Below are 11,322 nucleotides of genomic sequence, written 5' to 3'. Positions count from 1 at the left end.
TGTAGGCAAGAAAACTGTATGGGTAAAATATGTTCACAGCTTTATTTAAGTCCTTAATTGTTTTTTTTTTTTTCACTGCAATAAGAGATGGCAGTTATTTTACTTACATTCATGCATTCTGCTTGAACACATATTTATCTTCATTAATTATATACAACCAACAATATTTTCTTCACTAACTTCCATTTTCCGAAGACCATCTGAAACACCTTAACTACAATAAATACTATTTTCTTCTAAAAAAGGCAATAAAAAGATTTATTTATTTAAAAAACTTGGTACTTTTCTGTAGGTTAAGTCAGATGCCATTCCATGTGTTTGAGGTCCTCAGCTTATAGCCAACAATAGGCTTAACATAAAAAATGTAGCGCTGTCCTGGTACCTGCTGACAAAAGATTAAGCTCAAAGCTCTTATTCTTTCCATATAGAAGTTTTCTGAAACAGTGTCCATTTCTAAAATGAGCCAAAAACATCAAGTGTGGAAGAAAAATAAACCATTCAACAGTGAGACTAACTGGTCGTTCACTTTATTTCGCATCCTCTTGAGGAGATCCGTTTCTTCTCCTGGACCAGGATGCAGTTTCATGACATGAAAATCTCACTGTTGGGAAAGAGGTTTTTGTATCTGCCAAAAGCAGAACTGCCGATTATCACCTTCACCCTGGCTGTGCCGTCTTCAGGCATGACCTCTACTTCCCGAACTGTTGCTTCTTTATAGAGCCAACTGTAAATGTAAAAGCATATTAGCATCTTAAAAGCATGATACATTGCACAAAATGTGACTCTTGGTCTAGGTCTGAAGGTTCCTATCGAGGTAACATTTTAAAAGATGAAGTGCTTCGCTTCATTTGCCTAATGGGGCTATTTTTTGTCAATAGGTCGCAAAACATTGATAATTATCTCTGTTATTCTTAACAGAGGTAGTGGATTAAAATCAGTATGATATGATCTGAAAACTTTCAGACATGAATGATTAACTGTTTCATATTTCTCCAAGTCCTTCACATGATTTAAAATTATTTACCTTAGCTGAGGTCCCTCCAAGTTGATGTTAACTGTTAGAATTTTCTTCCCTGTTGCTGTCAGTATTTTTTTCTCTATTTCTTGTTTCAGTTTTTCTAAACCATGCCCATGCAGAGCAGAAACAGCTAAAGCATTATCTTCAGCAGGTTTATACCTGAAAGAAAATTAATTGCTAGCACATTTGTTCATGAAGATTAAGTTGTGAAAATATTCTAAGCACGGACAATTTAATTGACACCTTCTACAGAGGCCACTTCTTGTATGACTCAAGTGATTTCTTTTGTAATTAAAAGATAATTAATTCTTTTTTAGACCATAGTTACATATGTCAAAGACTGAGAAACACTATTAAATATATTCTGAAGTGTGAGATCTCTTTTCTACACTAAGAATTAAAAAGCTTCCAGAACATAAGAAATGTTTAAGTACGCTTAGCATCTCTTGCTTACCTTTCTATCAAATCCACTTTGTTATGAACTTCTACCATGGAATCCAGTAAATGGCTAGGAAGATTGAGATTCCTAAGAACTGAGAGAACAGTTGCTTTCTGGAGGATGGTTTCTGGATGAGTAATATCCCTCACATGAACTATCAGATCCTAGCAAAGATCAATATACAACCAGTTACCAGGTTGTAGAGAGTGTATACCATTTTTGCATTGCTAATTAATGTAAAATACTTTCCTATCCATTTGATAATACACTGTCAGATTAGCACTGTAAAATTAACTACTAAACTACTGTTTCTTAGACCATGATGGAAGAAAATGCAGCAGCTTAGTCTTCCACCTCTGGTGAGTACAAATTACCTCCCACAAACCTGAAGCAAATGTTGTCAATCAAGCTAGTTACAGAATCAGATTTCAAATAATTGATCCATTTTGTTCAAAGCCAAGGCTTTTTAAGAATAAGGCTTCAAAAACACTGGAGATTAAAAAGAATGACCTCTGAAAAAAGCTTTCAGAAGAGTAATGGCTCCAAAACGGCTTCAAAAGCAGAGGGGAAAAACCTCCATGTAACTTGTAATTCTATTTTTACATTCAAAATATAGAATACTACCCTTATGCTTAGCTCCCAGGATACTATTACTAATGCTTTACTAAAAAGCTTCATACAAAATTTACCAGTTTCAAGTATATATATAATGTTTGCGATAATAAAACCAAGCAACCAAACTCAACTTTGCATTTAAATGGTTTCATCACCTTTGCTCAAGACATTTCTTTAAACTTTTGAAAAATATTAAGTAGTAAAGACAAACAGGATGGTTTCAGCCAGCTTTTGAAAGCCTTGCTATTGCATGGTTAGGTGTAATCTTTAGCAGCATTCTGGCATCTAGCTACCACTGAATTTCATTACCTTTCATAATACAGGGTTTTTGTTTAAATGTCTGTGTCTATGTATGCAGCTTTACACTGTTATAGCACAGGAAAACAAACTTTAATGAGAAAATAATTGCTAAAGTACATTTATATTTATTACATGCTGCCTGCATCTCATCACAATCACCCACTTGTAGTTCTACAGGCAACCTTAAGTTAAAACCAGGTAATTTCAGATGATTTAATTCATTTTTAACTCCCAGGAGACCTAGCCTTGACTCACTTGGATGCACTGTTCAGATATTTTATCAGAAAAATCTGCTTTATCTGGTTTAAGTATCATGGAGATGGACACATATACTCCAAATAAGCCCTTTCTGAAATCCCTTTGTAGCTGTATGTTCTGCATAAATAAAGTATCAGAAAAATGGTTTATTTTGAGATATTTACATCATTATCTCAGGAGTTTACGATAGTCAGCCAGATACTTTGCTAAGAACAGCATGTCAATTAACTTCCCCTGTTTTGAAGGGGTGAGGATTATCTAAAATGAAATTATTTGATTTCCCAATTTTTATAGTTGACTACTTACTGAGTAAGCCACTTCTTCCAGTGTAGCTGAAAATGACTCAACCAGATTATGTGGAAGATCAGTCAGAAACCCAATGGTGTCAACATAAATAACTGGCATATGTGAGGGCAAATAGCCAGCATGGGCTGTAATATCCAGAGTGGCAAACAGCTGATCTCTGGGTTGAAGTCCTGCTTCCCCAGTCAAGGCTTTGATCAAAGTAGTTTTTCCTAATTAAATAAAAAAGGACAGTATTTTACTGGCTTGTTCCAAGTAAAATTTAATTTTCAAGGCTCAGGTGAAATGTATGATGTGACGTATGTTTTTACATCTCTTTGAGTTGTTTAATTGTAGCTCATGATCCATCATCTACATGATGTTAGGAAATCCAAAGACAGTCTTACATTTTATACCCTGGAATTGTGTTTAAGGTCACATATGTAATCACATACTGGTATCTACAGCTGTACTGTGAAATCACAAGATGATCAAAGACTCATTTGACCTGTAAAGTGACCTACCTACATCTCTCACCTATAAGACTCTCTGAAGAGCACTGCCATGACAGCATTAGGAAGCATGCACTTACACACTCCTCAGTGCTTCTGTTGTCAAATGAAATAATTTACTTGCTAAATAAAAAAAATAAAGGTAAGTGCTAATAATATATACCTTATTAGGCTGAGGCCTTTATTGGGCATTTCCTCAGAACATAATAATAGAGACATTTATTTGACTTAATGAATACTTCATATAATTGATCATTAAAGTGCTCAGTATATAGCCTAATTAAAGCCTAATTTCAATTATGTGTATGCCAAACTGTTTTATATCTATATATATTTGAATATTTGGAAAAATATGGAAGTATGACATTTAAGAAAAACATACAGTATAATCCAAATCTTTGAGTATACAAGTCATAACAAAATTAGTGCAAGATAGTTTTCTTTTTTTTTTAAGAAGTTAAATAAGAAAATGAAATTGTCTTAAGATAATCCAACCTGAAAAAAGTTTCTTGTCCAAAGTCTCTTTATGCCTTGAGTAAGAATTCACTTGTGTAAGCTAAAAAAACCACACCAAACCCAAAAGGGCAGAAAAAAAAACCCTTTAGCTTTATTTAGCTTCTCCTAGGAACACATCTCAGAGTGCTAAACATAATCCATGAAAAGCTACAGTGCTCCTTAAGCAGGTTTCTCAGATCAATATCCAACTCTTATTGTCTTCCTATGCCTCAAGTCTTCAAGGTGATCTAAACACCAGTGTACTTTTCTGTACCCATTCTGATCAAGCAGTAGAGATTCTTGTAAAGGGACAGTAACAGTGCAGTCTTTAGCACCGTATATAAAATCTTTTTGGCACAATAGGTGCTAGGCATTTCTCCAAAACGTGTCTTGGAGAATGAAAAAACCAAGCAGCTTAATTTGCTTTCCTAACAACATCCTAACTGACAAATATTCATTACACAATTATAAAAACTAATTAAAACTGTGACGCCTATACACTCACAAATGAGAATCTGGCTAGAGTTTCTAATTAAAAGTTAGACAATATAAGCTCTTTTGTGTTATGATTTCAGGAGGTTTTGCTTACCAGAGTTGGTATAGCCCATTACTGAGACCATCGGGAACTCACATTTTCTGCGCTGAGTTCTCAGTAAAGCCCTTTTCCTCTTTAGTTTCTCCAGGGCATTCCTAATTTTAAGTTCCCTTTCTTTTAAGACACGATTCTGTGTTTCTAGAAATGTTTCACCTGAAAAATACAAATGAGTAATTGGCAGAATAGTTTACAAGAGAAACTGTATAGCAAGTGATGTATTTGGAAAGCAAGTGAGTTAATACTAGGGCTTGTGAAGTCAAAAATAAGCCACTAAAACTATGTATTCTTGCCTAAAAATTTGAATTAGTAATTATAAAACATATGCTAACCACTCTAAAATATCCATCTACACTTACGAAAAATCCCTGTGGCAAACAAATAGTTTATCCTTCACCACTTACTGACCAAAAAGCTTGACCAGTACAGACCCAAACCTTATTATTTAACTTACTTTGCAAGAGATTTTTGCACATTTGTTTAATTAGGTGCAGAACACTGTTTTTCCTCCTGACCTCCTCCAAATAAAATAAGATGCAACTAAATTTGTTAAAAAGCCATGGAGAAAAAAATCCTCTAAATCAGGAGATTATTTAGACTTTACCTGAGCCCATGATGTACCTTGAACCTCCTCTCTGCTGATCTCGCTGCGACGCCTCGTTTTTCAGATTTGACCTGGCAGCAGAGTAACAGTTAATTGGAAGCAAGTTTTTTAAATCCAGTTATACCAAAATACCTAAAAATTGTGAAGCAGTAGTGTTATTCTGATAGTACAAATAAAACCACTAAAGGACTGTAAATAAAACCTGCTCATGGCAAGAAGCCCGGAGGAAAAAAAAACCAAAAAAACCCAGATTTTTCTGGCTCGACTGTAGCTTGAAAAAGCATACAACTCTCTTGGTAAATTGTAATTGCTATTCTGGAATTTCAGAGAGCCAACTATACCTCTAAAACATCCACATAACTCATACCAACTGCCATGTACACATTTCTATGCCACAGAATGCAGAATTATGGAAAATTTAAATACAAATTAATCTTCTTTGTTTATAGCTTTCCTTATTAAACTCAACAATTTTGTATAGGGGATATACATATCCAATTCCTACATATTCTTGCAATCCATCTTGTGTCTTAGAAAGAACCGGGACCTTTTCATGAAAAATACATTTTGTAAGATTATTGAACACATTCTGGTTTTGCCTGTCAGCACTGCAGAAGCTTAAAATAATGACACTATAGCAAATATTTCAGTGCTCTAATCAATCATTGAACACCCTATGTATTTTTTCTTTAGTAAATATTGCTAGCTTTTGCTACTGCAAAGAAATAGTCACTAAACCATGTAGATATGAGTATGTGATGTGCACAGCCTGAGGTACCTGAGAAGTGGAATTTCAGCCAGTGCTACCTGCAGTTTTGCTTCTTTCGTCCGGGCATTACAGCGAAAAATGTGAAGTACCACCGTGTATCTGTCAAAGACTGGCACGCCCCAGGCACCTTCTAGTTCTTTCTTTAGCCATGTAAGACAAAATAATCGAGATGTCTTCTGTCCCCCACAGTATCCCTAGATCAATTCCTACACAGCAAGTACAATTAGTTAGCTGATGGACACTTGAACTCAGAGGATCTCAGGATTCCACTGCAATGGATGGGCAATCATTATGAGCATGCAAAGTCAAAATCTGGTTGACCAGAAAGAGAGGAGTTAAAGAGAGTTTAGAAAGTAGAACTTTATGTTTAGGCCCATCAAATTCAGTGAGAATCCTTCCACTGCTCTTTATGGATTCTTGCAACAAGTCTTACAGCTCACAATCAAGAATGTCAGTGGTTAAGTCCTTGTAAAAATAATTATGAAATACTGGAATAGGAAAGACTAGTGATAACATAAGAAAAGAAAAAAGATTACTATAACTTGCAAACAAACAGAGAGGAATGCAAGAAAATTATTTAATAGCAAGCTTTTAACGAAACACTTAATAAACCCAACCAACCCAAACCCCTCATCCTTGCTCCAATTCAGCAGAAGACACTTAAAATATGCAGTAGTTTCCTTATGCCATCTCTAAAATCCAGAATTCTTTTATACATGCTCTCAAATACCTTCTTGAATCAACCCTGTTTAATTTCTCTTAAGATCTATATTCGTGAAAACAATTTTTAGTAAATCTAGTACTGAAAGAACTCATACTATAAAATAAAAAGTTTTTCTAAAAACTAGGAAATTGAAATGAAGCATTTTCAACTTCCCTTTCATCAACAAATGGAAGCACTTGAATAACTATCTGTTAGAGATATTTTTCATCTCTTCATTTTATAATCTGGGAAAGCATTCAAAACCACCAGCAAAGCATTAATGCTTGCTTGCAAAGTCTGCATACACTTTACACTCTGAACGATGCTGCACATACTAAAAACCCAAAAAAGTTTTTATTTCAGTTTGTCCATGAGTATCTGTAGCTCACGTACCAATTGTTTTACTGCCAGTGTTAAAATACTGAAGTATGCTGCACCCCTCAATGCTTCTTTTTAAGGGTTAGGAATTTAAGTATTTGAAACATTTAACTATAAGCTTGCTCTGAATTTACACCTCATAGTCAAAATACAATTCAGCATCCACAGCATAGGGAAAGAAAAATGCTATCCATTATAAATATAGAAACTTGAGCACATAGCTAATCCAAAATATTGACATTCTTCATAACAAAAGCTGTGTTGACACCATCATTTTGTAAAAAACACCTTGAGTAATGTTTTCAACATTTTAAAAAGGGCTACTGTCAAATGTGGGAGCAGAATCTATAATAAATTGTACTAAGCTGCTGGAAAATTTCATGCACAAACTGGAAACATATATCAACTGGACAAATGCAACAGGTATTAAGATTCTTTTTAATAAAACTCAGTCCTGGTGCTTCATATATTAACATTTGCAAATTCAGAATCTTAAGTCACCACTTCTCCTAACATCAACAGCTTCCAAACAATACTGATGCAAAGGATATGATTTGATATTATATTTAATTACCTTTGTTAGTGAAGATATTCTTTCCACATTCAAGAAGACAGCTGTCACATGGGGCAATTTTTTAATCTTTTCTAAAAGATGGATAATGATTGCAAAATACAATGTTAAATATCAATTCTCTTTTTAAAATGCCCAGACTATAAACCATTTTGCACTGAGCAGAATGCTCATAAAACATCAAATAGCACCATATTCTTTGTTCATAATGCAGTTTTAATTGCTAATTTAGTACTGTGCCAAGAACAGCATCAGTTTCACTTATGCCAATCACATAAAGTTACAGACTAAGTTGTCTCACATATTTTCAGTGACCAGGGGTTATGTCTATTCTGCATTTCTTTGGTAACCTTAAAAATTCTTTCAAGCTTGCCTGCAAATCTGCATGATGGATAAACAAAATTCTCCCTCTCTTCAGCTTTTATACCTATCCTTGCATAGTATGTCTGCAGAAGTCTTCCATTTAGAGTGATGCAGTGCTGAAAGATCTCAGTCCTTACCTGTCAAAACCTGAAAGTTTCCTTTGCCAAAAACAAACTTCTTGTTGGGATTTTTTGTAGGAATAATTATTTTATCTAGAACTGTCCAGTTCTGAAGAGTATCTACAAGAGCGACGGCTTCGGCAACCTGTAATTCAGCTTCAGGAAACAATAATAGGAAAAAGAAATAAATACTACAATGTACTCTGCTCAGATCTCCAATAACTACAGTACATGCATTAACATGGGAAGTGAAAAACACTGAAATTCTTTTAACCTCTAGCACAAGGAGCGAAGTGCCTTACCTCTAATCAGAGTAATTGAATATATAGATGCAATTTTATCACACAAAGCATCTTTCTGACAGTATAAATTATTTCTGTGGTTGTTGGCTTAGGAGAATTTTTACTTGTATTGTCAGTAAAGAAATCACCAAGCTTTTTTCCTCAACAAGTGAAATGAATAACTAGCTGGAAAATCTATTATTTCAGATGAGCACAAAGCCACACAATTAACACTTCAGTGTTTTGCAGCAATAATTTGGGAATTATGAATACAGCATATCCTGCTGCTAACTTCACAGCCACTTATTCATAAAGGACCCAAACTGGTTTGTGACTTGCTAAAACCAGCATATTTGAATCCTGTATTCTGGTTCATCAATTACTTTTGAGTTTTTACCATCTACACTGCAAAACAATGATTTTTGAGGACTTGGTGAAATCACAAAGACTACACAAGAATATCAGATCAGCAATTCTAGTCTTGATATGCCAAAATTTTCCTCTTCAGAACAAATTTGTAAAGTTTCCCTAGACAGCAAAACATAATTTATATACTAAATAGGTTACATTGATCCAAGAGTTAACATAATTTTAAAGATAATCACAATCCACTTTTTCCTCATGTTGTTCACACTTTTTGTAAAATACACAGATTTCCTGTTGTATCTATGGTGCTTCAAAAATCACTCCAAAACATTTGTTAAGACTACAGGCTCTTCATCTGGAGGGCCTAAATAAATGGAGAGGGACCACTGCTATTCTTCTGTATGTTTGGACAGAAAGGTGTCTTCATATTTTACCTACTTTTCAGTTGTAAAATTATGTCACTTACATCAATTTTGAAAAAGTTAAGAGCTATATTCTGCAATGGGAGAACTTGTTGGAATTAGCAGCATTAATAAAACTAAACATGTTTTAGGCTCATCACATAGTAAAGTGGAATAAAATAAGTATACACTGTCTCTTGCCATCCAGAAGAACATGGACAGGCTCAAGAAGTGGGCCCATGGAAAACTAGTGATGATCAACAAGTGCAAGGTCCTGCATCTGGGTCAGGGCAACCCCCCAGGATATGGATACAGGCTGGGGGATGGACAGATCACAGCAGCCCTCCAGAGAAGGACTCGGGGGCGTTGGTGGGTGAGAAACTGGACATGACCCAGCACTCTGTGCTTGCAGCCCAGAGCCAAACGTGTCCTTGGCTGCATCAAAGGCCAAGCAGGGCAAGGGAGGGGATTCTGCCCCTCTGCTCTGCTGTGACCCCACCTGCAGCGCTGCATCCAGCTCTGGGGTCCTCAGCACAAGACCTGTTGGAGCAGGTCCAGAGGAGTGCCACAGAGATGACCAGATAGGTGGAACCTCCCCTGTGAGAAAAGTTTGGGAGAACTGGTGTTGTCCAGCTTGGAGAAGGCTCCTGGGAAGACCTTTTTGCAGCCTTTTAGTACGTAAAGGGGGCTTATAAGAAAGATGGGGAGAGACTCTTTAGCAGGACCTGTTGCAATAAAATGGGGGCAGTGTTTTTAAACCAAGAGATTTGATTTAGATTTGATATAAAAAAGAAGTTTTTTACAATAAGAGCGGTGAAACACTGGAATAGATTGCCCAGAGATGTGGAAGTCCTGTAAACATTCCCTGTGAACATTCAAGGCCAGATTAGACAGGGCTCTGAACAAGCTCATCCAGTGGAAGATGTGCTGTATCACTGCAGGTGGTCAGACTAGATGACCTCCAAAAGTTTCCTCCAACCCAAACCATTCTGTGATTCTATACATAAAAAGCTAACTTACAAGATACTTTAATACTTTACATTGCAATCTTCTAATTAGAGAAGTGTTCAAAAAGAAGCATCAAGTTCATAATGTATCTTAATTGTGTGTGACTAATGCTTATACATTAGCTAGTTACGATTTCTGAGAAAAACCTAATGGTAGTCCTAAAAAAAAAAAAAAAAGTCCTTACAGAGGAATTATTGGTGCATCACTAAGTAACTGCATAAAAGCACTTAAGTCCCTGAGAGGCTTTATACAGGACTTCATCTTCACTGCACTCTCTTCTCTGGACAGGAGGGTACTGCTGCTCTCCAGCCAACTTCTGGGCAACCCTCAGGCCAAAGGACTCCAGCCCACCCGGGCAGGCAGCACGGCTGAGGGCAATTAACATTGTGCTAGTAAGGGGGACAGCCGACTGCTTCCCGGACCAACCTGCGGCGTTCTGCCGTTCAAAATACAGGCAGCATGGCTTGCAAGTCAAAGCACAGACCTGCCAGCACTCACTAACAGCTCCTTGTCTTTTAAAAAGTTGTCAAAGAAGGAAAGAACGACCGAGACCTTCCATCCAAGTTCGTCCTTTTCAAGCCGCAAGTCGCGGTTTCACGGCTGTGACAGCGCCTTCACTTCACGCTAGCGGCACAGCCACAGAATAACTGGTTTGGAAAATACCTCTGAGACCATGGACTCCAACCTGTGACCGAACACCGGCATGTCAATAGCCTATGGCACTCAGTGCTACCACCAGTGTTTTCTTACACATGTCCGGACACGGAGACTCCACAACCTCCCAGGGCAGTCCATTCCGAACCTCTGGATGTACAGCTCCCTGCGAGCCAGCCCGCCCCCCGCAGCCCCGCACCCGTGGTGAGCGGCGACTTCTGCGGGCCCCACTTCACCGCGGGGTGCACGACGGCAACGCGCTGGGCGCCGGGCCCCGGGGCCAGCGGAGACGGACCGAGCAGCTCCTCCAGGGCTGCCTCATCCTCCTCCTCTTCTTCTTCTTCTTCATCCCCGTCGGCGTCCGCAGCCCCGTTCCAGGGCGCTCCGCCGCCCGTGCCCGGCGGGCGCAGGGGGGCCCGGAGCGCGGCGGCGGCGCTGAGCGGGCGGGCGGGCAGCGGACGGCACCGGGGCGCGCCCAGAGCCGCCGCCGCCCGCCGGCAGCGCAGCAGCAGCGACCACGAGAGGCGGCCGGGCCTCATCGGCACCGCCGGGCCCGGGGCGGCGGGCACAGACCGTCACCGGCCGCGTCTTTCC

General features: G+C 38.1%; 1 protein-coding gene across 1 annotated transcript; it reads right to left on the bottom strand.

Annotated features, from left to right (window-relative positions):
• Positions 1-17: 17 nt before the first annotated feature.
• On the bottom strand, positions 18-11,298 carry GTPBP6 (GTP binding protein 6 (putative)). Its single transcript, XM_050977568.1, has 10 exons — positions 10,928-11,298; positions 8,037-8,174; positions 7,540-7,610; positions 5,894-6,024; positions 5,116-5,186; positions 4,509-4,667; positions 2,937-3,145; positions 1,473-1,621; positions 1,025-1,177; positions 18-724 (listed from the first exon to the last, which is right to left on the bottom strand). The coding sequence occupies exons 1-10, from the start codon at positions 11,265-11,267 to the stop codon at positions 583-585; spliced, it is 1,563 nt and encodes a 520-aa protein (XP_050833525.1). The 5' UTR covers positions 11,268-11,298; the 3' UTR covers positions 18-582.
• Between the last annotated feature and the right edge of the window lie 24 nt (positions 11,299-11,322).

Source organism: Serinus canaria, chromosome 1, assembly GCF_022539315.1.
Source record: "Serinus canaria isolate serCan28SL12 chromosome 1, serCan2020, whole genome shotgun sequence".
Taxonomy (NCBI): domain Eukaryota; kingdom Metazoa; phylum Chordata; class Aves; order Passeriformes; family Fringillidae; genus Serinus; species Serinus canaria.
The sequence above is the reverse complement of the archived record's forward strand: the minus strand, read 5'-3'. Positions and strand labels throughout refer to the sequence as shown.